This window comes from Kogia breviceps, chromosome 7 (genome assembly GCF_026419965.1).
Source record: "Kogia breviceps isolate mKogBre1 chromosome 7, mKogBre1 haplotype 1, whole genome shotgun sequence".
NCBI lineage: Eukaryota > Metazoa > Chordata > Mammalia > Artiodactyla > Physeteridae > Kogia > Kogia breviceps.
Window position 1 is genome coordinate 16,770,765 of NC_081316.1, and position 24,934 is coordinate 16,795,698.

Below are 24,934 nucleotides of genomic sequence, written 5' to 3' on the forward strand. Positions count from 1 at the left end.
GCTCTGTAGCTGTTTGTCTCCCCCCACCGCCCTAAGGAAGGTGTTGAGTAACAGCCAGGAGTTCAGAGACACCCCCTGGGGGAATCTGGATGCTTTTCTCCCAGCTGCAGTGTTTGAATCAGTCTGTGGTTTCTCTTGCCTTGTACCTGAAGTACCTCAGAGTGCTGCTGCTGGGGCTGGGCCTTGCTTGAGTGGTGCCCAGAACCCCACCTCCAATAGCTGACGGCTCAGGAAGAAATTCGTGCAGATGGAAGGCCTCGGGTATCATTCTAGCTTTTTCTTTTCTCCAAACTGGGCCAGGGATGTCCTCTCGGCCTTCATCCCTCACAAACATTTCACCCTCTTTGTGGACTACTGATAAGTATTCTCATTTCAAAGGAGAGAAATATTTAAAAAAGAGTTTTAATCTTAAGGCACCAAGAATAAGCTATAGAGTTTTGGTAGGATTGCACAAATAATTGTCCTCTGAACTCTCACAATGCTTTTATATTTTTTCTTTTTTATATATAAATTTATTTATTTTTGGCTGCGTTGGGTCTTCGTTGCTGCGCGTGGGCTTTCTCTAGTTGCTGTGAGCGGGGGCTACTCTTCATTGCGGTGCGGGGGCTTCTCATTGCGGTGGCTTCTCTTGTTGCGGAGCACGGGATTTGGGCGCGCGGGCTTCAGTCGTTGTGGCTCGCGGGCTCTAGAGCGCAGGCTCAGTAGTTGTGGCGCACGGGCTTAGTTGCTCCGCGGCATGTGGGATCTTCCCTGACCAGGGCTCAAACCCATGTCCCCTGCATTGACAGGCGGATTCTTAACCACTGCACCACCAGGGAAGCCCTACATTTCTTATAGCACTTACTGTTTTGGTCATACTTTCTCATCTCTTAAGATCTCTGAGATCTATCTCATCTCCCTCGCCCTTCAGCATTCAGTGGTGCCTAGTGTAAAACCCTTAGGTAGGGCCTGGCCCGCAACAGGTGCTCAGCAGTGTTAGAGTGGGAGAGGCACAACCCATCCCTGTAAAGGCTTGATCAGTCAGCCTCAGGATTTAAACCCTGCCCCCTTGAATCACATTTCCTCATGCATGCTTGTTTTCCTGTCTTTGAGGTATTTTTTCTTCCTTTGAAACAAAACATCAACTCTATCGGCTTCATGATTAGGGGAGAGACCTCTGTTATATATCAGGTGAATCTCGCTATTCACTTCTTTTAAACTTTAAAAAAGTATTTTAAAAACTGAATTCTTTAAATTCAATAGTGCTTTACAATTTTCAAAAGTTTCACACGATTTCATATAACCCTATAACACTTCCCCCCACCCCTCGCCCCTGTACTGCCCCTCTCCCTTCCCTCTCCCCACTGGTAACCGCAAGTTGGTTTCTCTGTATCACCAAGTCTGCTTCTTGTTTGTTTTATTCACTAGTTGTATTTTTTAGATTCCACATATAAGTGGTATTATACAGTATTTGTCTTTGTCTTATTTCACTTAGCATAACGCCCTCCAAGTCCATCCATGTTGCTGCAAACGGCAAAATTTCATTTTTTATGGCTGAGTGGAATTCTATTATATATATTTATATACCACGTCTTCCTTTATCCATTCATCTGTTGATGGACATTTAGGCTGTTTCCATACCTTGGCAATTGTAAATAATGCAGCTATGCACATTGGAGTGTAATGCTATTCACTTTTGTTCTGTCCAATCACAACGATCTTTCAGGAAAAATGAGTCTGATCCTGTTACCTTCAAACTTAAAACCCTTTAATAGCTTCAAGTCTTATTTATTTATTTTATTTTATTTATTTTTGGCTGTGTTGGGTCTTCGCTGCACACGGGCTTTCTCTAGTTGCAGCGAGCGGGGGCTACTACTGTTTATTGCTGTGCACAGGCATCTCACCGCGGTGGCCTCTCTTCTCAAGGAGCATGGGCTCTAGGCACGCGGGCTCAATTGTGGCTCACGGGCTCTAGAGCGCAGGCTCAGTAGTTGTGGCGCACGGGCTTAGTTGTTCCGCGGCATGTGGGATCTTCCCGGACCAGGGCTTGAACCCGTGTCCCCTACACTGGCGGTGCATTCTTAACCACTGCGCCACCAGGGAAGTCCCCCAGTTAAAGATGAAATTCCTTAACACAGCCCACAAGGCTCTCGTGAACTGTGCTGGAACTTACCTCTTCAGATTTCTGCGACAGATTTCTCCTGCCACAGAGCTCCCCTTCTGGTACCTAATGGGCACCACACTCTTCCTGATCAGGATCTTTCACATGTGCTGTTTCAACCTGGAATAGCAGCTGCCACCCCCCACCTGTCCCCCAAAGTCAGTCACTATTTACATGTTTTCAGGGTACCCTGTTCTTGTCCCTCTGTTGTGCTTATGACAGACGTGGTCGAAGTTTGCTTCTCAACTAGGAATCACATGTCTCATTCATCACCCAAATCTTGGTCCAGAAGCAATTCAAATCACTGAATTCCAGAGCTTTTAGTGTGAGGCCTTGTGGGATTCTAATAAAATGGTCTATAATGAGCAACTTGGTCTTGGTGAATAAAAGGAATTTTGTACTCAAAACATGCAATTTCTAAACTGAGGTTTAGAAATAAACCTATTTGTTCCTATTCAACAGTCCTCTTATGTTGGCTGAAAACTAACCCCTTTCCCAGTGTCATCTGTTTTGGGTAGAGTGAAAGGATTTTCTAAGGGAGAAATATTTTCTATGATTCTTTAAGGCTTGTCTCCTCCTAAGAAACTTACAATACTTTACCATTTATTATTTTCTAAATTATATTTTTGGCCACACCACACAGCATTCGGGATCTTAGTTCCCCAACCAGGGATCAAACCCGTGCCCCCCTGCAGTGGAAGTGCGGAATCTTAACAGCTGTACCACCGGAAGTCCCTACTTTACCATTTAAACTGTGCTGTGCAATAGAGTAACCACTAGCCACATGTGGCTATTAACAATTAAAAACTTCAGTTTCTCAGCTTCACTAGGCACATTTCAAGTACTTAACAGGCACATGTGGCTAGTAGCTACAAACTGGACAGCACAGATCTAGAACACTTCCAACACTGCCAAAGGTTTTACTGGATAGTGATGTAAAACTGTTTTGCAGAATCCAATATTTTTTCTAGCTCGTCCTGCCAGTGATATGGAAATCAAGATATGTTAAATTTCTATGTTAACTTAGCACAGAGGAGGACCAGAGATTTTGGTTGAGTCTAACAAAAGCTGTACATATTTTATTTCTTTGCTCTGCCCGATGCCTTGCAGATCAATCACAAGGAAATCCCAGTATCTTTGCCTTCTTTTTTGTAAAACAAGGACAATCCCGCCTCCTTGGGGAATATTGGAGCTAACATGGGTATTGTATATACATCATCACTAGTTGGAGTGTGTGCATAGAGAGATTAACCTCTCTAGATTGTTGTATCTTACCCCCCAAAATCAAGGAAAAGTTTTGCTTCACCTATGTCAAAAGTATTTTAAGTACAAAATATGTGGGGAAAGTACTGTATAACTGTTAGATAAAGGTTCACAGAATTTATATCACCATGTGATACAGGATATAATAAAGCTTAAGTGGGGTTGAGTCCATCATTAAACTTGTTTTATGAGGATCTAAGCAATGATAAGAAAATATCATGTCCAGAAATCTTTAAAAAAAATTTCTAGAGGACACATTTTATTGCAGAATGTTATCACTGCCAGATATGAATACCCTACACTTGCTTTTCTGCTCACAATACACATTTCCCCATATCATCATAACTATTGTATTCACTTTAACCAAAGTCTAATCGTAGTTTAAACTGTGAATCTAAATGAACATATGCTATGAAGTCAAAGTGAGAATGTGACAGGCCCTTTGTTCTGGCTCAACCTTTTCCTGATGCAGGATTCTCTCTGTGGGGCTTTACTTCTATTACAACTAACCTGGGTTTGCTGGCCTATAAAAGGGAAAAAGCGGCTCTGGTTATTTAGAGAGAAGCAGCTGACTGCCAGGTATAGCATATTTATCAATGTCTCAAGATGCTGGCTCACTTACCTCCACTTATTGCTGCAGCCATATTACTTATCTCACTAAATCCTTCCTTGTACATCTAAATTTCAGATATCTGGGCTTCCCTGGTGGCGCAGTGGTTGAGGGTCCGCCTGCCGATGCGGGGGACGCGGGTTCGTGCCCTGATCCGGGAGGATCCCGCGTGCCGCGGAGCGACTGGGCCCGTGAGCCGTGGCCGCTGGGCCTGCGCGTCCGGAGCCTGTGCTCCGCGGCGGGAGAGGCCACGACGGTGAGAGGCCCATGTACCGCAAAAAAAAAAAAAAAAAAAAAAAAAAGACTAAATTTCAGGTATCTATTCTGTCAATGAAGTTTGTGGTTTGAGCACAAATGAAAGAAGATACTGGTGGTAAATAACAGTCACACAAATACAAAAAGATACTTAAGTGTTAGAAACGTTTATTTGTCAAAATATTTTTAAAAAAAAAGGGGGGGGGGAGAAGTGGAGTAAAACAAGGCTAAATTTCAGCTAATGCTGTACCATGATCACAGGTCAGACAAAAAAACAAAACAAAACAAACAAAACAACAACAACCAAAACCCCAATGGTGCTAGCAATTTCAGAAGGTGAGCTTCAGTGTTAGAGTCCAGAGCTAACAGAGAAGAGTACAAGGCTGCTTGCCACTACATGGCCATTTTAAAGGGGAAGGAGATGTTGCAGGTAGACGGGGAGAAGGGTTCAACTCCTAAGGAAAGCAAGATAAGAGGGACTCCACTGTACAGGAAAAAGGGGATGCCAGCATAATCCTTACCTAGGGCTGCTCAGAGGCTGAGAACATAAGGAATAGAGTGAAAGGCTACCGAGACTAGTATCAGGAGGAAAGAAAAGTCAACTTAGAAGAATTAAATTAAGAAAGAAAACATAGTTGGTCACAAACTCCTTTGTTTACTGAAACATGAAGCAATGGAAACATCCCGGCAAAGGGGACCGCGCGGAGCAAGTTCTCATATATGACCGCAGCCCGAGGGTTCAGTCCGCAATTATCCTACCTGAAAGAGAGCACAACACAAGAGGCTTACACAATGCCTGGAGAGCAGCTTGGCTCCGAGTACAAGGGCCCCGGTCCCGTCCTGTATTCCAGGGGGAAAAAAAAAGAACAGAACAAAACAAAACCAAGTCAGACCGGATCAAACTTACAACTCATATAATTACCTAGGAGTCTACTGTGGCTACATACAGGGGTTTACTTTTAGCTATATATAGAACAAGCAGCAGTCTATGTGCAAGGCTGCTGTGTTGGTGATAAACATATCTTTCTCACTTTCTCACCAATCTTTTAGGCAAGACTACTTCTGTGATACAAGGCTACTGTCGCTGCAACAAAGGGCATACAGATATTACCAAGAACCATAATTTATCCAGAAAAATCAGAAGATGCCAAGGTCTCAAATATGGCCAACTGTACTCTTCTAAATTTGTCTCATTTTTAATCTTTCATAGTGAACAGATTTTCAGAAATGACAATCACAAAAAGGGTATCAAGGAGTGGTCCATTCATCCTCCAACATATCCGCATATCATACTGTCACAGATTTAGAGCCATAATTCCAGTAGTTCCTTTAATTGACCACATCTCCCTTACCAAATCAAAAGAAGAAATCCTAAATTCTCTAATTCTTCCACTGATGATGGGAACTCCAGACACCAATGGCTGGGGGAAAAAAAAAGTTAACTCACACCAAGTTCCTCTACTTATTACAGACAAAGGGCCAAATCTTGGTCTTGATCTGTGCCAATCGACTTCAAAAGTTGTGACGTTCTTGAATCAGTTCTGCTAGGGTGAGACCCGAATTTGGATCCCCAACAGTTCTGGAGTATTTCGTCCTGGCAGCCTCATTAACATCAGGCTCCTGGGACTGCAACCAACTCAAGGTTATTCAGTCCATTTGAGGTTCACACCTGGAAGGTAAGTTTCTTTAAAAGTCATCACTAAAAAGAGGTTAGTTGAACAACCACTGCTTGCAGTCAAAAATCACTTAAAAATACCTTAGCAATATCCTTTAAGGACCACAGTATACACTAATTTAATATTTAACTTTGGAACATATTTGAGAGAAATGTAAGTTATCCGATACAAGATGCCACCTTACTTTAGAGGCACATCCTACTTCATGGCAGATCCAGCAGCAATAAAAGTAAAAATGAACGGCAAACTACACGAGTTGTAAGATTCTCCTCTTCATGCACGTGAACACACACGACACAGCGGTCTCAGGGGATCCGTCTTGTCACGGTCAGATAGGACATAACTTGTCACAGGTTCACATCATATTTGCTCCCCACTACGTAAAAGGGCAAATTCCTGTCACTTGGTTTTCTTCTACACATATACCAAAGGGGTACTCAGGAACCCTGAAAACTCAGTGGTAACCCAGTTTAACTTTGCTACGAGGCCTCCAGTTCTACTGATGCTCAATTTCAGGGTATAAGGAAAACCACGAGAATAGAAAGTTATGATGCAATTTCCACTCAGATGAAGAGATTTATCAATCTCTAGATACTAATTATTCTTGACATTCGAACATCTTTGCTATACATTTTCTGAAGTAGGAAAAACTGCAAGGTTACCACCAATGGGACTTATACACATCAGAAAATTACCTGTTTTATCTAGCTCCTTAAATGTTCCTCTCAAACAAAAAAAACACAAAATTTGCTGGAAGAAATGGGAAGTGTCAGGCCCTAAATGACAGCATCATAAGCCATGCAGAAATACGGCTTAAGTGCCCACACAGAAGAACACAATGCTCTGGATTACTAACAAGGAGGGGACTCCACGGGACAATGGCATCAAAACGTTCTGCTTTCAGGCAAGTATCCTGGAACTAAACACCTAGAATTTAGAGGATTTCATTTGGCTTATGGATATGTTAGAAGAGTTTCCTCTGATGAAGACTCATGACCGAAGTAGTAGTTTTGTTAGCAAACTGGAAGTCTGAAGTTATAGCTTCACTTCTCACTGGTGACTTTCATTATTAACTCCTGAACCTGTACTCTTCAGCGTACACTACAGTGACTTCTGTGGTGGAAAGAGAAAGTGGTTTTGGACTCAGGCACACCTGAGTTTGAATTCTGGCTCTACCTCTCAATTACCAGATGACTTGAGGCAAAGTACTTAACCCCTCTGAGCCTTAGTTCCCTTCTCCATAAAAGAAAATATCTCAAAGGCCAGCTGTATAATTAAATGGTATCATGTACAAAGAGGGCACTCAACAAGTGTTAGTTCTCTTAATTATGTCTCTGTAACCCAGATCTGCTTACACTTGATTAAAGAACAATATTCTCTCTAACAGACTGAGTTGCTGCTGTTCTCTCAGAAGGAACAAGTTGGTTGGTTGTAGTTGTAAACTAAAACCTCGACAGGCCAAATGAACCCCTGGCCTAAGTTAGAGAAATACTTAAGACTAACATGCAATTTATACCTTTTGGATACTGTCCTGACAGCAAACGGGTGGCTTTAGCCTCCTCTATGTGGCACAGGTCTCCCTCCTGGGGAACTAAATGGAATCTCTTAACCACACCCACCCCGCTCTCACCTCCAGTTTTTAAAAGGCTGAATACCGCGCCCGGTCCGCATACTGCTCCCGCTCATACCGGGCCATGTCATACAGAGAATTCCGCGCAGCTGCTGAAGCCTGAGACAGCTCACTCTCTGGCCCATAACCGTAGCCCTCTCCAACTGTGGGGAGCACAGCTGCAGCACGACGCAGGGGGCTCCTGTCCCTTCCATAATAGGAGGAAGTGGTGGCAGCGGCAGCAGCCATAGCAGCTGAGGTGGCAGCAGCGCCTGAGTTTGGCAACAGGTGTCTGTCGTAGGGATCAACAGAAGTGGAGTTGAGGTGACTGGTCACAGCTGTGCTCTGGACTTGCGGCAGATGGGACATGGTCTGCTCTGCGTAGTTGTACGCGGAAGCTGCTGCCGCCGCTGCCACTGCCTCGTAAGAACGGACTCGGTAACGCTTATAGTAGTCGAGCGCTCCATACGCATCGTTGTAATACATGGATTCCCCGTAGCCCATGGCGTAAGGTGTGCGCACTGCTCCATACTGTTCGTTATACTGCTCGGTAAAGTCCGCCACACGACCCGTACGATCTACCGGACACTCTTTGGACCAGTGCCCCTCTTTCCCACACCGATAGCAGCCACTCTGGTCTCCCATCCCAGGGGCAGTCCGAAGCCGGCTGGTAGACAACTGCACGTGCATTCGTTTGCCTTGAGGAAATAGACGTAAGAAGATTTATTATAACTCAGTGACATTCTTTATCCTCCCCCAAATGAAAGTGAACTAGTTGGCAAAAGACACACAAACATATGCACACTCCTGCAACCCTATTTCAGCAATCCCCTCCAAAAGAAGCTGAAGTTTTAACAGATGAGAGCTAGAAAATTTGAGTTCTCAGAAACCAGTCAACACTTTCTACTTACCAGTAGATCGGGATTCCCTCCTACTTCCGTCTCCACAACTTTCTTCTCTAACACAGAAACTGAGAAAGTTTCCACTTTTCACTACTAAGACTATTATTAATTCTAACCATTGAAAACCTGACAGTTTTTCCAAATCAAATATCCAACAAAACCTCAGTTATGCCAGAGGAAAGCATCCTACCTCTCACTGATTTACTCAGGGCCACATAAGGCCTGAGCATTTACTGTAGCTTAAAAACCACAGCAATATGCTGTCCATCTTGTTTCCTCCAGCCATCTTTGCAGGTGTCACCAGAAGGCTATGTTGGGTACACAAATCATACCTGGCTCATCATCTGCTTCAACTCTAGTACCTCTAAGAGTTTGTTATGAGACCCTCCATATTTCAACCCCACCCCCACTTTTTTCAGCAAGGCTGAACCCATGCCTACTGTGGAAAAGAAAACTACTTGACCTAGGCCTGTCAACAGCTAGAATCAGATCTTGAAGCAGTACTGGTTTCTTAGGGACAGTGTGCTTCCATGTAATGGAATGATCGGCATTTCATCCTGCTATGTATTTTACAATTCTTTATAGGGGATTATCTACTTGTTAGAAAAACGGCAGCATTTGCCTAAAGGCTTCTGGGCACCCATACAAACAAGCCACATCCATACTTCCAGAAAATGACCAGAACGAGGAACAGCTAAGGGAAGAAACAATCTTTGCCCTGGCCGTGTGTACCATAAAGCCCAGGGACCCTTACTAATGAAAGCATCCAAGGTCTTTAAAAGCAGTTTGAGAAAAGGCATATTCTTGGCAACATTTAGTGCCAAACTGCCTAAGACTTTGGAGATCAAGTCATTGCTTTACAAATGGTAGCCAAAAGGCAGCCAGTACAGACGTAGAGAACATCACTCTAAAGGGCGGCTCAGAACAAATCCCCCCTCCGCGGTCAGTAAGTTGCTCTCTCTTTAACAGACCTTGTTCTGGGTGCAGCTATGCGATAGGAGGCCTCGTGCTCCACCATCCTGTTGGAAACAGCCCGATTCAGGACGGCAGCCAGAACAGCGCCATGCACTGACCCTGAGAGGGGAGCGGGTTAGTGCAGTAATATCACTTTAGTTAAACTCAGTTCTGCCCAATGTCCAACATTCCTACCACCCCAGTTTCTAGCAGTTGCCGCCTCAAACTTAAAACCCTTTCTTTAGCAGAAACAAAGGTGCTCAGGTTTTTACTTCCAGCTGCTAGCAGAGAGGCAGCATCCACCATCAACACTGATACCGTCAACAGATACCAAATGGCAATAATTCTCTGAAAGCAGCAGTTAGCCATCCCAGTATTTTCAGAGATTTAGATATTCCCATTCTTAGAAGTTATTATGGGCCAAATGCTAACTGTGCTTAGAACGGAAACACATGGATTTTTGCCCCAATTTATATCCCAAATGTAGAATTCCCTATAATTTAGACTAGAGGATTACAAGTTAACTTGGCTTTCAAACATGCATGGTGACATTAATCTGTGTGAAAGACACAAACTGTGCTCCAATTCTGAAGTCAGTGTAACAATGCCAATCTAAAAAGCAGCCAATCCAGAGACCTAGAGGTACATTTTTAAGGAAAATATTTAACTTGCTCCTTTATAGATTATGGGTCCATTTGTTTTGGGAAATAAAACCCAGTTTTTTTTTGCCCCCACCTTGATGTTTCTATTAATACATCCAGTCTTCACCACTGATTTAGAGCGGAACTCATAAGTTTATAAACATCTGTGGCACAATCTACCTCTGTAGTAGCTGTGAAAAGGATTCAGGTAAAAAAATTTTTTACCTAGAACTAAAAGATGTGCAACAGAAGTGACAGGTTTTTTTTTCCACATAATCTTTCCAGAGGTTGTAACTAGGCTTTTAATTTAAATCCTCTAAAGCAGCGGTTCCCAACCTTTTTGGCACCAGGGACCTTTTTTGCGGAAGACAATTTTTCCAAAGACCAGGGTGATGGGGGGTGGGTTTGGATGATTCAAGCGCATTGGGGGCCCCTGCCCTAAAGTTCTTATAATTGAAATATACTGTGCTTCTCTATTACCTTAAGGAACCAGGGCAAAGAAAATCGAAAGAAGATTAAATTCTACCATTCTACTACACTTTGGCTTTGGAGAGGCCAAAAGCGTAAAGATTTTCTGAGATCTCCAAAAAATTACTGAGATGTGTTTACATTTCCCAGAAAACCAGCCCCCGCCAAAGTGTTTTGTTTTGAAACAAAGAGGCGGGCAACTTGGGGTCCTCATTGGTGTGCTCCTATCAAGGGCTATAGCTGATATACACTGTACTCCAATTTAACGCTTGTTTACATATTGAGGGCAAAACGAAACATCTGAACTCTTACATATCATTCCCAATTCAGCTGCCTGAGTTTTTACTTGGGAATAGCTTCTTTAGCACTGTTTGCTAACTCAATAGTGGTTCAGTTCACTGCTGCCGGTGGAGAGGAAACATCGTGAAAGACCCAGGTAAACTCAGATTCTGCTGCTTTCTTTCAGAAGTCATACAATGAGGAAACCTATGGCAGCCATTAACACATAAAGGTTCAAAAGATGCCCAAAGTGGCACTCTTAAGAGGCCCCCTTCATTAGGAGATGACTGAAAAGGCTTTATGGAAAAATGTGACAAATTGGTATTTAGATTGTATTTTATGTAAAACTGCAACTTATTATCCAATGCTAAACTTTCTCTTGTCATCTGGAAAAAAAACAGAGCTGGTTATAAAAATGTCTGTACGTACGTACCCGTACGCCGTTGAGTGCTTTTTCCAGGGGCCCAGGCTAAGAACGTGAAAACCAAATAAAGGATCCTTTTCTTCCAATAAAGACATTAAAAAAAAAATCTCATGGATCATTGCGTCACTCAGATATCCGCTTTCTGAAGTAATTAAACTCACTATATTAAAACAAACATTCCTTTCAAGCCCACTCCCCCCAATTAACTGATTTCCATATACTTATTTTGGCCCCTACCCTTTTAATCAATTGCATATTAAAAAGGCAAGAACATGCAGTATTATACTAGAATACCTCTGCACTCTGTACCTGACTTTAACTGCACTTTTTACATTTTGCTTGTTACTTGTCAAGAGAGAACCCCCATTTCCCCAACACTGTCCATTCACTATCCCCTCCCTCATCAAATGAAAATAATTAAGAATATTTTTAAAGCTGTCTGAAGTGCCACAGCTAATAATGAAAGCCAACTATTACATTTTAAATAAGTTTCTAACCGTAACAGAAACACTCGTTGCAAACACCACTCACCTTTCATCATACAGTGCTTTTACTGTCAAAACACTTGCACATCTTATCACCTCATTCTAGCCTCACTACCATCCTGTGAAGGAGGTACGGCAGGGATCATTAATTCTATTTCTATTTCGTAAGTGGGGAGAATGAAGCATTGAGAGGTTAAAACACTTGTCCAAAGTCATACAGCAAGTTAACGGTAGAAAGTATCTACAACTTTTGCGCTGTGCTTTAAAGAGTAGCTAAAGGCCAAGACAACACTGGCTCAGGCCAGAGATATCTGACGCACCATTTGTAATCTACTATTTGCAAACTTTCTTACCCTTTTCTGGTCAATTTTTCCTCTTCTCCATTTCTTTTCTGTTTTCTAGGTTTAGCAGAGGACCCTTAAGTACTTCTTAACAACCCTTTTAGTGGCACTCAGAGAAAAAATGGTCTTAATTTATGAACCTGAAAAGCGGCTATAAATGTGTGGTCCAAGATGATAGGGTCAACAAAAAACCTGCAGAGCAGCGCTGTACAACAAAACTTTCTGTGACGATGGAAATGTTTCATACCTACACTAACACACTAACCACTAGCCTCATACGACTTCTGAGTGCTTGAAATGTGTGCAGCACAACTGAGAAACTGAATTTTAAAATTTATTTAACTTCAATTTAATAGCCACATGTGGCTTGTGTCTACCATATTAGCACAGTCCTAGAGAGTCTTCTGTCAACCTCTAGTGATATTAATGACAACATATGTACGTTTATTAACGACATAAATAATTCGATACAACACCCTTACTGGAATCGCCTAAGAAGCAGGACCATCATTCCCATTCAACCTAATGTTTTTAGAAATTTCCTTTTTTCCCCTTAGGGTTAAATAATAGTAGGCGGAGCAGAATAGTCCACGGCACGGCTTTTGGCTCTGCTTGTATAGTTCAGACTGAACAAACCTGAGTACTCAAAAGATACTCCCCCAAATCCAGATTCACCACCCAGATTTATAATATAGGGATTCTTCGAGATGTCTTCCTTGTTCTTTCCCACCACAGCCCATCACCCAAGGCAGTAAATCGTATAAACCCTAAACATTTAAACTCTCAAATATAAGGCTTCCTTGTCATAACAGAAGAAGCAGGTAACCCACAGACCTTCATCCTCCCTTCTCCCATGAGATACTCATTTGGCCAGGCAGATTAAACTTCCAACAGCACCCAAATGAATGATGGCCAGCAGGATAAAGTAACCCACCACCTGCGATTCTACAAAGTGGTTGAGGAACATCCCGGCAAATCTGAAAAGGAGAAGTGTTTGCTTCTCCAAGAGTAAGCTGTGCTTAAGCGTGGTAAACATACAATCTTTCTATCATTTCCGGCTAAAACGGAATGGAAGAAAGCACCCTGCCAGCCCTATGGTCCTGTGTTCTTGCCTCTGTCTAGAGCTAGACCCCGCTCAGTTTTGCCACCCAGGCCCCAGAGCAGTTCACCTTGAAACTCTGTGTTGTCGAGGCCCCTGATGGCCTCCACTGCATCCTCTGCCCGCTCCATGTGTACGAAAGCATAATCTTTCACGATGTCACATTCGATGACTGGACCATACTCCTCAAACTTGGCCCGAAGCTCTTGGTTGGTACAAGTAGGACTGATGTTGCCTACATGCAACTTGGTGGATGTTTTGCTCTTATTCTTGCTGGCTTCCACGTTGATGTTCACCCCGTGCAGCTTGTAGTGGTGCAGGTTGCGTATGGCATCCTCGGCCGCCGTCTTGTCCTCTATGTGCACAAAGCCGTAGTTCTTAATGATGTCACACTCCAGCACCTTCCCATACTGCTCGAAGAGTGAGCGGATCTCCTGCTCTGTGGCCTCCCGGGGCAGGTTTCCAATGAACAGCTTCACCATCCTGACAAGAGCCTGGAAAAGAAGAAAGATTTCCAAAAGTTAGGGATGGAGGAAAAAATTTCATTGCACTGCATTTTGGATTAATCCTCCAAAGTTCTTGGTACCATCAAGATCCTCACAGAGACGTTCATTATGTTTTCAGCAGCGGGAGGAAAGGTTTACTCTTAAGGAGTAGTATGAGTTGTGTGTGACACGCGAACAGGTCGGGTGTCAGCAGGCAGTGCACAGCCCATGATCTCCGTTAAATGAGGCGCATTTTAGGTAACAGGGTTAGCTGAAAATACTCTCTTTGAGGGGCAGGTAAGAGAAGAGTCCAAGCAGGGGGTAAGAGGCATATATCTTACTGTCCCTGGTAACAAGGTTTTGGAGGGAAATCTGTGTACCTCTCTTCCGTGCGGCATCACCTTTCAAGATACTCTAAGAATTAAAAGGCCCCCTTTGCCCCAACCTGGGACACCCACGCCCCAGCGGCCCAACTCCAGTTCCTTCGCCCCAACAAAGACTCGACCCGACCTCTGCCCCGCCCCCTCCGGAAACCCGGCCCCGCCTCCTCCCGGTGTCTTCCCCGGACCTCCCGCAGCAAGAGGAGAAACCCTAACCCTGGGCCAACCCCGTCCGCCAGAGGCCCGGCCCGACCCTCTCTCAGGCTCCCCACACACCCACAAGAACCCCTCGCACCTCCGGGTGGCGGCGACGGCGGCGGCGGCTCCCGCGTCAGAGAGAACCCTACAAAATGGCGACGGCCGCTCGAGCCTCAGCGTGACCGGGCCCTATCTCGCGCGCCAGCTCACGCACGCGCGAGTGCGCGCTGCCCCCCCTCACCCTCGCGGGAACCGGACGACCAATCCCGCGGCCGCATACAAATGGCTGCCCTGGGCTCTGCTCCCAGTCGCCCCGATACGGGGGCGGGGCCAGCTGGTGACGGTGCTGCAGAGCGGAGGTCAGCCCGCCCCCTGGCCTGACTAGCCAATCACCACCTTGGAAGGTGGGCGGTCGTCGCTCAAGCGTCAGAAGGGCTCTGGACGCAACCACTGACTTGGTGAAATCAGAAGCCCGGGAGAATCACTAAGCATCACAATGGATCGTGCTATTGGGCCATGTGGGGGAGCGGGGGTGGGGGAGGAAGGCGGCTGCTGATGACAAAGGGTTATCTCACTGGGTCCCCTAAAAGGGGGTTTTCTTAGCGCCTGCCAGCCTCTATGGCAGTTTGGGACAACATTTTAGAAATAGAGGCGCGCCACATTTTAAGCCAACCTAGTCTTTTTTTGGTAGAGCTTTTATACATAATTAAAAAATTTTAAATTGCAAACACGTTATGCATTGGTGAGGAAAAGGAGAACCAAAGATGGCAGAGCTGAGATAGCTCTAAGAGGCATTCTCTCCTAGCTGCACTTAATCAGTCAAGTTTTGTCACATACACATGAAGGCTGGTTCTCTCTCCCTAACTAGAGAATTAAGCTCTAATTGTGTGTCCTTCACAGTTCCTGATCCGTGGTGAGCACACCAAAGGAGGCCCAGAGAGGTTTCTTCTTTTGGGGGTGGGCCAGGTCTCCAAGTCCACACCAAGCTGCTGGAGGACTGGGCAACTGAGTCCCTGAGTAGTTTCCGGCTTTCAAAATTCAGCTGTGGTCCAAGGGCACCTCCTGGTGGCAGAAAGGAAGATATTGCGGTGGGTTACTCTGTCACCTTTGAACAAAGAATAGAAGTTTATGGAGATTGATGGACTGAGCTTATCTCCAAGTAGAGCATGCCAGGGCGGTTGTCAATCACCATTCCTCCTTGGTATGCTTTCTGATACTATCAGGCACAAATTCTGCAGGCTGACCTCTTCCTCTCCAACTACTTTGTTATGTTTCTTTCACTGAATTCTTTGTTTCCCAGCAATTTCAGAAGAGGCACTGTCCTTCCAATTCTGATAACTCTCAATGCTTGTCTCCCACCTAATTCTATTTACCTCTCCCCTTTCCTTCTCCTCTTGGTCGTTTCCACTTTCTCTCTACACTCAGACTTTTAAAACATGTTTAGGGAGCTCCTTGCCCATTTTTGAAATAGCTTTCACTCATCTTCACTGTTATGGTTTTTTAAGTTGGGTTTCTTCCCTGTGTTCCAGGACAGACTTCCACAAATAGAGTCTGAACCTGCTGTTGCCCGCCTTCGTGCATTGTGTTTCGGGTTCTGTCCTCCTCTCCAATGCCCCAAGTTTTCTGAGGTCACCAAAACTAATGTCCTTTTAACAGTTTTCACCCTTCTAAAATTTTCATTCATTCACCATCCTTTTCTCCTGTGTTTTCATTCTGTTCCTCCTCATAGCTCTGACTATACCATTACATCTCCTTCCCCCCATGTATTTCCCTGTTCTTATCTATTCCCTGTTACCTCCCTTCCCCTTCCCTCATAGGCAACCAGTAAATGAGTTTAGTGTGTATTATTTTGTTTGTTTGTGTTCTTGCAAGACATGTCTTTTTTTAAAACTGAAGTATAGTTGATTTACAATGTTGTGTTAGTTTCTGGTATACGGCAAAGTGATTCAGTTTTATATATACGTATATTCTTTTTCATATTCTTTTCCATTATAGGTTATTACAGGATATTGAATATAGTTCCCTGTGCTATACAATAGAACCTTGTTGTTTATCTATTTTATATACAGTAGTTTGTATCTGCTAATCCCAAACTCCTAATTTATCCTTCCCCCACCTTCCGCTTTGGTAACCGTAAGTTTGTTTTCTACGAGACATGTCTTTTTAGTGCACATTTACTTTTTCCCTTTAAAAAAAGTTTTATTGTGGAAAATTTCAAAAAGGCACAAATAGAGAATATTATGCACTCCTGTGGACCCCTTACTTAGCATTGACAGTTATCAGCATTTTGCTGATCTTATTTTGTGTAGCCCCTCTACTTAGTGTGTGGGTGGGTGGGTGGGCTGGAGTTTTTTTAAGGCAAATCCCAGACATAATGTCATTTTGCCTGTAAGGTTTTCACTAACTGCCTCTAAAACATCAGCTCTATGCTATGCTAATTTCATCAAATATTTATATTTAAAATTTTCCTAGATTGTCCCAAGTATCCCTTTTTACATTTGGTTTCTCCTAATATGGATACAGACAAAGCCCGCCCATTGTTCATTTGGGTAAACTAATTTTGCAGATGTTTATGTAAATTGTGTTGTATAGCTCACTGTTTCTTACTCTTTTCACTAAGCACTAAGTTACTGTGTGGTGTCTAACTATTGAGTAATACTCCAAAGTGTGGAACCATCATATTTTGCCTAGCCATCTCCCAGCATAGGACACTCAGGTTGCCTCCCAACTCCTTAGTGTTGTTATAAACAGGGTTGCAGTGGACATCCTTATGTTAATTCTGTGTGCCCTAATGGTTTGGTGTGAGAATTTGAGGGGAGATAAGCCCAGGGGTGGGATTGCTGGGTTGCTGGGTCATAGGGTACACTTGGAACTAACTTGTCCAAGTAGTGTCAGGTTGCCCTCTGGAAACCAGTCTACCCTCCCACCTGAGGGGCCCTGCATCTCAGTGTATCTGCCAATGTTTGCCATTATCCAGTTGTCTAATTTGGGGCAGTATAATAGGTATAAAGTGGTATATCATTGTTGCTTTAATTTGCATTTCTCTGATTACTAATGATTCTAAGCATCTCTTCTTTCTCTGAAGTGTAGGAGATTGACTCTTCTGTAACTTCCCTATTCGTATATTTTCCCCATGTTTCTTGTCAGGTTACAGTCTCCTTTTTGTCTGCAGGATTTTCTTGTATGTTCTAGATATTAATCTCTTATTGGTTTCAAATATCTTCTCTCATAACAATTAACCAAATTGTTAACTTTGTCCATGGAGTCCTTCCTTCACTGAACAGAAATCCTTAATTTTTTTATGTGATCGACTTAATCAATTTTTGTCTTAAAAGTTTGTGCTTTTGAAGTTTTGTATAAAATGTCCTTTTCCATCCCCCTGAGTCACAGATATGTTCTCCTGCATTTTCTTCTATTAACATTAATGTTTTTACCTTTCACATTTAGGTCTGTAGTCCGTTTAGAGCGGTGCTGTCCAAATAGAAATATAATGTGAGCAACATATACAAAATTTTCTGGTAAACACATTTAAGAAATAAAAGGAAACAGTTGAAATTAACTTTAATAGTTTCAAAATCCAATATAGCTAAACTATTTCAACATATAATCAGTATAAAAATTATTGAGATGTTTTAAATTCTTTTTTTTTTTCCTCTTCAGTCTTCAAACTCCAGAAAACATTTTACACTTACAGCACATCTCAATTTGGACTGGCCACATATCAAGTGGCTAGTAGCCGCATATGGCCTGTGGCTACCATACCAGATAGCACAGGTCTAGAGTTCACCCTTGGAGGTGGGGTTAGGTAAGAATGCAAACATTTTTCTCTAAATAATTAATCCGTTTTTATCTGTCCCTATTTCCCCATTGATTTGTGGAACCCGCATTATTGTATTTTCGTGCTCTAATCTGCCTCATAGCCATGACTCCATTCCATTCTGTCATCTTTCCTGGAACTTTCCCTTTCTTCCACTCATTCCCCAAGGTGTCTCCAAAGACTTACTTCCTGACCTTATGCTTATGCTTATCCTCTTCTATGTCCTGTCCTTAAGGATTCATGGACTCAGGTAGCTTCAGCTACCATGTATTCATAAATGCTCAAACCATATTTTTATTACGTCTCCATTCACAATGTCTGACCGCATTCTGCAGGCCTGCTTCACTTGGCTGCCCTATTTACAAGTTAAAATGGTAACTTCTCCATTGGTTCCTCACGCCCATATACATTTCCTTCTAAAATCTCCAGTTAGTGCTTTCTCCTCCAACCCACAGGCCTGCCACCATAGACTACAAATACCCAGATTCCCTGAGCACGCCGCAATGTGTGATTTTCTCTCCCTTCATACGGTGGAGATTTTACAGTTACACCGGAAGTACAAAAGAAGGTATCTGTGTAGTGCTGATGTATTACTCCACTTACTCCCACGAGAGATTATTCCAGTTACATTATCCACATGTTTACTTTGGCATACTGAATCTGCTCTTCTTAAGAGAAAGGGATGATTATTCTGTGTCCTCTCTGGTCTACCACATCTCATGTCTGGAAATGTTCTGGGCCTGCACACACCTGACCCTGTCCTTGTCACGGCTAATGATAGTCAGGGTCTGCTCAGCCAGGGCCCTTGGCCGATTATGCTAAAGATGGGCCTGCTTTCCTGGAAAGATCTCTGAGCCCCGAAAAGAAATGGTTGTTTGTATATGGGAAGCAATGAGAGAACAAAGCCTTTCCTATAGGAGGCCACCAAGGCAAATACTATTGCCCTGAAACCTCCAGTTGCCAAGCCAGAGACAAGAGGGAAAGCCACCTGCTCCTTTTTTTTAATACTTCACTGGATCTAAAATACATTCTCCTGTGTTTTTGTTTACACACTTAGGATGTATCTCGAGGCTTCCCAGGGTGATGTCATTCTACTGGTCAGTGGATTGGGAACCTTACTTACTTATCTGATCCCTGTCTGAACTCCCTTAATCCCCTATTGGGGTCCTCTCTATTGAGAGAGAAGGTGGGGGTCAGTGACCACCACCTACATGCTCCACTCTCTACTGTCAGGCTGAGCAGTGGCTGAGACTGGGCTGTCTTCCATTTTTGAAAGCAGTTGAGAGAATCACGAGTGAAGAAAGCTGTGCACCAGGGAAGCAGTCATTCCCTGCCTCAGTACTGCTTGTTAATATCATGGTGACCGTCTTTGGTCTAAAAAGAGGTTTGACATGGGTCAACCCAGCAAAGAGGAGGTCATTGTCATGGGGAAATGAGATCATGGTAGGGAGACTCACAGAATAATGTGGTTCTTGGCGGGCTTGGATTCCGGGGGCAGAGTGGGAAACCTGACACACAGGAGACCAGGGCCAGAAGGAAGAACAAGGGCATGCGCAGAGAGGCTTGTGCTCAGGAAAGCAAAGACACCCAGAGGCAGTAAGAGAAGCTGAGCTGTTTAATCACCTCCTTGGCCAGACTCAAGGCCACGGTTGCCCCTGAACAACTCACACCCGGAAGCCGTTGAGAGTTGCTGGAGATGGAGGGGCTGCTTGAGTCAGAGGGTGAGGAAGGATGGGAAGGGGAAGCTTCGGCGTCTCTGACCTGTCATCTGGCAATCTTGCCCCCAGGTCCTGCTTCAGCTCTGAGAGGTTCCTGGCTGGTCCCCAGGGGCAAGGACTGGATGGCGCGCCCTAGCTGTGGCGGGAGAATGACCCCGAGGCAGGGGCAGCCATTCCCCACATGGCCTATGGAGAGGGTGCTGCGCTGTCTGCGCTGTGGTGGGGATAGAGGCATAAGGCTAGGGGAGGAGGGCAGAAGGCGGGGGAGTGGAATTGGGGGTTGCCTGGGCCCCACCACCAGTCTGCAATTAAATAGCCGAAGAGAAGGGTTGCCCTTGGGGACACTGACTTGTCTCCAGAGACAGTTCCTGGTGATGGGTTGACCTTGGCAACAGACCCTAGCAGCAGGCAGTTGTCCCGACAAGAGGGTGGCCCCTGTCGACGGTCCCTGGCAGTTTCCCGGACAGAGGGAGGCAGCTGGCCTGGGAGTCTCGCCCCCAACTACTTGTTCTTCTTGAAGAAGCTGAAGCGCTTTTCTCGCTCTCGTTCTCTGCCATCCTTGCTGCGAAGTACGACAGGTCCCTCCGCCCCGACCGGTGATACCGGGGGCATGGTCATGGCCCGGGTCATGCCCCGGGTGGCAGTGGGCACCGCTGGCTCTTCAGGCTCTCCAGAGGCCGAGGACACGGTGGCAATGGCTGCATTCACCACCCTCAACCACGAGCTCATCTCTGCCTGCAGTGGGGCACGGAAAGACAACTGGTCAGCTTGGAGGGTGCTATGCTCGGGTGGCTGGCTCGCCCGCAGTGGGGAAGTAGAAGAGGAGGAGGTGGAGATGACTACCTCATCTCACTGGAGGAAAAGACCCCTTTAAGGTAGGGAACGTGTTTTGGGGTGGCCTTCACAAACATCCAGTTGGCACACTGTGGGTTGTCTGATATCAAAGAATGAGACACTTCAGACAAGGAAAAAGAGAGAGGCAAGGGAAGAAAGAAACGTGCATCTGGAGGTTCTAAGACTGCACAGAGAGAAGGGGGACACGGGAGGAGAGAAGGGACAGCTCACCTCATCCTTGGCCTGGAATAAATATTCTTTTCCATCCTGTAAGCTGTTGGGAGAGAGAGAAACCTCAGGGCAGAGCTGAGACTCTGACTGGCCAGATCGGGGCTGGTGAGAGCTCACTATCACCCAGAGACCAGGCTGGAGAACATGCCCGGGGGACCTCAGAGCCAGATCAGACACGTTCTGCACATTCTTCGGATTCCCAGGACTGTGCCAGAGCAAATCCTTCCTGATTGGCTGCCAGCTCACTTCCAGCCCAGGCCCTGCCTCCTGCTCTGGCTGCCGGCTGGCAGGCAGGGGCAGGCCCCCGGAGGTACCTGGAGACAGGGGAGTGCCAGCATCCTGCCTCAAGATCTCCCAGGCAGGGTAATTTTTCAGCTTGACAGGCCTGCGTCTTGGTGCTCCTGCCCCGCTTAGTGTGGGATGCGGCCAGATCCCCGGCCTCTCCCTCCTTGACCTCCCTGTCCCCTCGCGGCTCCCCTGTGCCTTGTATCACTGTGACCTTCCCTCCCATCCCGAGGGCACGTCGTTCCATTCCTACCCCAGCTTGAAGACATGCTTGCGCTTTCGATAATCAAAGGCAACGCTGCCCTGGGCCCTGGCCAGGCTGACAGGCACTTCTCCGTGGTACGGCACTCCTGCACTGGCTGCCTTAGCATCCTTGTAAAAGCCAAGGCTCCCACGCCGCAGGACACAGTACACGTTCTGCCATGACCTGGGAGGGACATGGTGCAGGTGACGAGGAGGGGACGCAGGTGACCGACTGGCCTTTGAGGGGCCAGTCATCCCGGGAACAGCTTGGTTGCCCGAGGACTCCAGTGCCACTCCTGTCATTAGGCGCTCCCGGCCCTCACCTGAGGCCCCACCTGCTCCTGAGTCCTTCCCCGCACCCCCCCCCCACCCCAGTCTAGGAAGAGGTTCTGGGCAAGCCTCTCCAGAAGGCAGGAGCCGCAGAGGCCGCAGGCACCACATGACCAGACCCAGTACCTGTTGGCAGCCTTCTTGCCAAAGGCCTCCATCTCCTGTTTGCGGCACAGCAGCCCCTCCATCTGTTCTTGGGCAGAGAGCTCCGGGCCGCGGGCGGGCAAGGTGGCAACCCGGGCGGACTCGGATGACCTGCTCTGGGGCATTGTAGGAGGGGTGGGGCCCCGTGTCCGGGTCTGCTTCTCTCCCCGTGGCCCATTGGCCTCGTTCCCAGCACCAGACCCCTGTGAAGAAAACGGTGTCTGTGTCAAAAGATAAGATGGGAGACACCTAGCCTGCAGGTCACGAAGCTGGATGTCCAAGAGCTGGTCTTGCCACCCTCCACGTTTCCTCTGAGTCTCTGCCCTCTCCTGACCCCGCTGTCCCCACCGCCCAGCTCACACCCCCATTTCGTCCCATATCTCCCAGTTATCAATACCCACACCTCCAGGAGAAACTCACAGGCCCTTGTGGGAAGCTGCCCTGCTCAAGTCTCTGTTGTTCCACCAGGGGCTACAAGGACAAGATGCCGTCAGCAGATGTGCAAGGGGAGGGGCTCAGATTCTGATGGGGGCGCTCGGGGCGGCAGGAGTCACCTGTGGGCCTTCCGCATCTGTGCAGACGCCGTTCACGCTGGCTGGCTGCGAGGGTGCTGGCAGGCGGGGCTGGGCTCTGGAACGGCAGAGGTGACCGAGAACGTGAAGTCTCTGTGTGTTGTTCTGGCTCAGCCTCCTCTTCCTCCCCGAAGTGTCCCGCCTCTCACCTGTCCCAAGGAGCGTCGGGAGCTGTCTGGCTGTCCACCAGGGCCCCTTCGCGCAGACTGGCCGTGGGCTGTGCGGCAGGGGGCTGTTTCCGCCGTTCCTCTTCCTCCCTCTTTCTTTTCCTCTCCTTCTCCTGCTCCTCCAGCTGTCAAAAAATTCTGAGGTCAGAGCATGGAACGTCCCAGGCATTGGGGAAAGCTGAAATGTCTCAGCTCTCGTCTGATGAAACAGGAAGAATGGAGACTATAATTCCAGAAGAAGGCGGGGATTAGGAGTTATGGGGGAGATGGTGCCTCTTAGTACCACCCAGGGAAACGGACGGCTGCTAAAGCGGAGGTGACAACAGGGCCCTCTTGGCTCCCATCTGGGAGATGCTGGGGCGATGGGAAGAGAAGAAATGTCTTCTTCAAGCAGGAGAGCCCGAAAAGTCTGGGGCGGTGGGATGGGGCCGGTGTTCCTGGGGTCCTGTAGCCCTCACCGCCGTGAGCTTCTCCAGTGCGCTGAAACGCTCCTCCCAGGCCACTGCGGACTTCTGGAAGGCTTCGTGCCGCTTGATGAGGCTCTCGACTTCATCGACTGTGCAACCCAGCTCAGCACTTCGCACCAACGGCTCCTGGCTGCACAGCCAGGCCTCCGCCATACCTGCGTCTCTCCCAAACACGAGCACCTCCAAAACTGCAGGGGTTGGGGGTCGCAGGGAGGTGGCAAATCAGGGTGGGCAACGACAGGGTATCACAGCCACAGCAGCTTCAAGCACGGGGACACAGAGAAAGCCGCTGGCCCAGAGCAGGAGCTTAGGGCAGAGTCAGACAGTGCCACGGGTGGGGGCCTTGAATTCCACGCCCCAGATTCCGGGTCTCACCTACTCTGGAAACTACGGGGTGCAAGACCCCCAGCCGCGCCCTCACCACCCAGGTCCTGGAGCCCTCAGTCAGTTTCCTACAGCGGCTCACCAAGCTGCAGCCAGTCCATCTTCTCCTGCCACTTGTCAGCTGTCTCCTGGCGCCGTGCCTGAAGCTGAGACAGCTTCTCTGAGATCTGGGTCGGGGGGCGGTGGGGGAGGGCGGAGATGCGAGTTAGCACCCAGCGGGGTCTTGCCAGGGTCCCTGGGGGGTCTCACATGGGGGTTACCAGTGATTTCTTATTTCAAGAGGCAGACAGTTCTGGGGGAAAGATAAAATGGGGAGATCCCTGAACAGCACTAAGGGGAAGGTGAAAGGTTTCTGCAAAGAAAGAATGAAAGGAAGCAGGAAGACTCAGAGGAGAAATCAGCATTCGGGCCTCCCCCGTGAGGGTGCCCGGCTATGCCCAGCCCTCACCCACCTCCTCAGCCGCGTAGTGGCTCCTGGCGAGCAGCCCCTGTCCCATGTCGATGCAAGAGGAGAAGCGGTCAGCCCTGGCCTCTATCTCCGCCTTGATGCCTTGGTGGTTCTTGATGACCAGGTCTGCGGAGGACACATCCCTGGGGGCACGGAGACCACATCACCTGCTGCCCACAACCCTATCCCAGCCACCAGCCCATAACCCCCAGAGGCCGCCAGGCTCTGTGGGCCTCACCGGGGCCGCTCCTGGGCATCCATCTGCAGGTTCACTCCGTCCATCCACAGCATCAGCTCCCGGACAGCCTTGAAGAAGCGGAACTTGTCCGTGGTGTCCAGCAGCAGCTGGCGGCGGGCAGCAGAGCTTCCCTGGAGCTGCGCCCAGGCCTCAGCCACGGCCTGCATGTGGCGGCCGATCTCCTCGGCCTTGTCTCCGGCGTAGGCCTTCTGGAGCCGGTGGCCGTCATCCTGCACCTGCTGGGCCTGCCGGGGCCCAGGTCGAAGTCAGGCAGAGCTGGGAGACTCTGAGGGGCTGCAACCTCCCTCAGTCCTGACCTCTGCTCAACACCTCCTTGCCCATTCTACCAGCTGGAGAAGCAGGAGGAGGAGTGTGTGTGTGTGTGTATGTGTGTGTGTGTGTGTGTGTGTGTGTGTGTGTGTGTGTGTGTGTGTGTGTGTGTGTGTGTGTGTGTGGAGGGGGGGTTCTGGGAAAGATGAGGGCTGGAGTCCAGAGTAAGCCCTGTCATGCTCTGCCCTGTAGGGTCTTACCAGGGGGCCTGGGCTTAGCCTGGGGATCAACCCTTTAAGAGGGTCACTAGCCAGGTGAGCTTTCAGAGGCCTGTCCAGCTCGTGGGGGACCTCAGAGATTGCTAGAGTGAGATTTTTGGCCTGAAGAAGGGACTTCGGTGGGGGGGCCGACCAGGTTTAAATGGCTGCAGGAAGGATCTATGCTTATGTTCGGTAGGTCTAACACCTGAGTGGGACCAAGAGATGGATTTTAGTACACCGTGAAGAATCTGCTACTCACCAGGACCATCTGAAAATGTCACGGGCCCTCAAAAAGCCTTGTGATTACAGGTGTGGAC

At 47.2% G+C, this 24,934-nt stretch overlaps 2 protein-coding genes across 5 annotated transcripts in view; both read right to left on the minus strand.

Moving 5' to 3' along the window:
- Nucleotides 1–4,419: 4,419 nt before the first annotated feature.
- Nucleotides 4,420–14,523, minus strand: LOC131759853 (RNA-binding protein 4B). 2 transcript variants are annotated; one of them, XM_059069381.2, is made up of 4 exons: nucleotides 14,307–14,523; nucleotides 13,217–13,640; nucleotides 7,575–8,251; nucleotides 4,420–5,027 (listed from the first exon to the last, which is right to left on the minus strand). In XM_059069381.2, exons 2-3 carry the CDS (start codon nucleotides 13,626–13,628, stop codon nucleotides 7,584–7,586), a joined length of 1,080 nt encoding a protein of 359 aa, XP_058925364.1. In that variant the 5' UTR covers nucleotides 13,629–13,640; nucleotides 14,307–14,523; the 3' UTR covers nucleotides 4,420–5,027; nucleotides 7,575–7,583. The 2 variants fall into 2 exon arrangements, with proteins under 2 accessions (XP_058925364.1, XP_066893739.1); XM_067037638.1 differs by lacking the exon at nucleotides 14,307–14,523 and adding an exon at nucleotides 14,012–14,126.
- Nucleotides 14,524–19,623: 5,100 nt separating this feature from the next.
- The window catches only part of SPTBN2 (spectrin beta, non-erythrocytic 2), a 38,240-nt gene continuing 32,929 nt past the window's right edge, over nucleotides 19,624–24,934 (minus strand). For all 3 annotated transcript variants that reach the window (XM_059069273.2, XM_067037641.1, XM_059069271.2), the window contains 11 exons: nucleotides 24,088–24,332; nucleotides 23,854–23,992; nucleotides 23,484–23,568; nucleotides 23,009–23,205; nucleotides 22,533–22,675; nucleotides 22,366–22,441; nucleotides 22,232–22,282; nucleotides 21,794–22,014; nucleotides 21,348–21,521; nucleotides 20,810–20,852; nucleotides 19,624–20,479 (listed from right to left, as the gene is read on the minus strand). In XM_059069273.2, coding sequence (XP_058925256.1) covers nucleotides 20,246–20,479; nucleotides 20,810–20,852; nucleotides 21,348–21,521; nucleotides 21,794–22,014; nucleotides 22,232–22,282; nucleotides 22,366–22,441; nucleotides 22,533–22,675; nucleotides 23,009–23,205; nucleotides 23,484–23,568; nucleotides 23,854–23,992; nucleotides 24,088–24,332 — 1,608 coding nt within the window. In that variant the 3' untranslated portion in view covers nucleotides 19,624–20,245. The remainder of the gene's footprint in view (nucleotides 20,480–20,809; nucleotides 20,853–21,347; nucleotides 21,522–21,793; nucleotides 22,015–22,231; nucleotides 22,283–22,365; nucleotides 22,442–22,532; nucleotides 22,676–23,008; nucleotides 23,206–23,483; nucleotides 23,569–23,853; nucleotides 23,993–24,087; nucleotides 24,333–24,934) is intronic.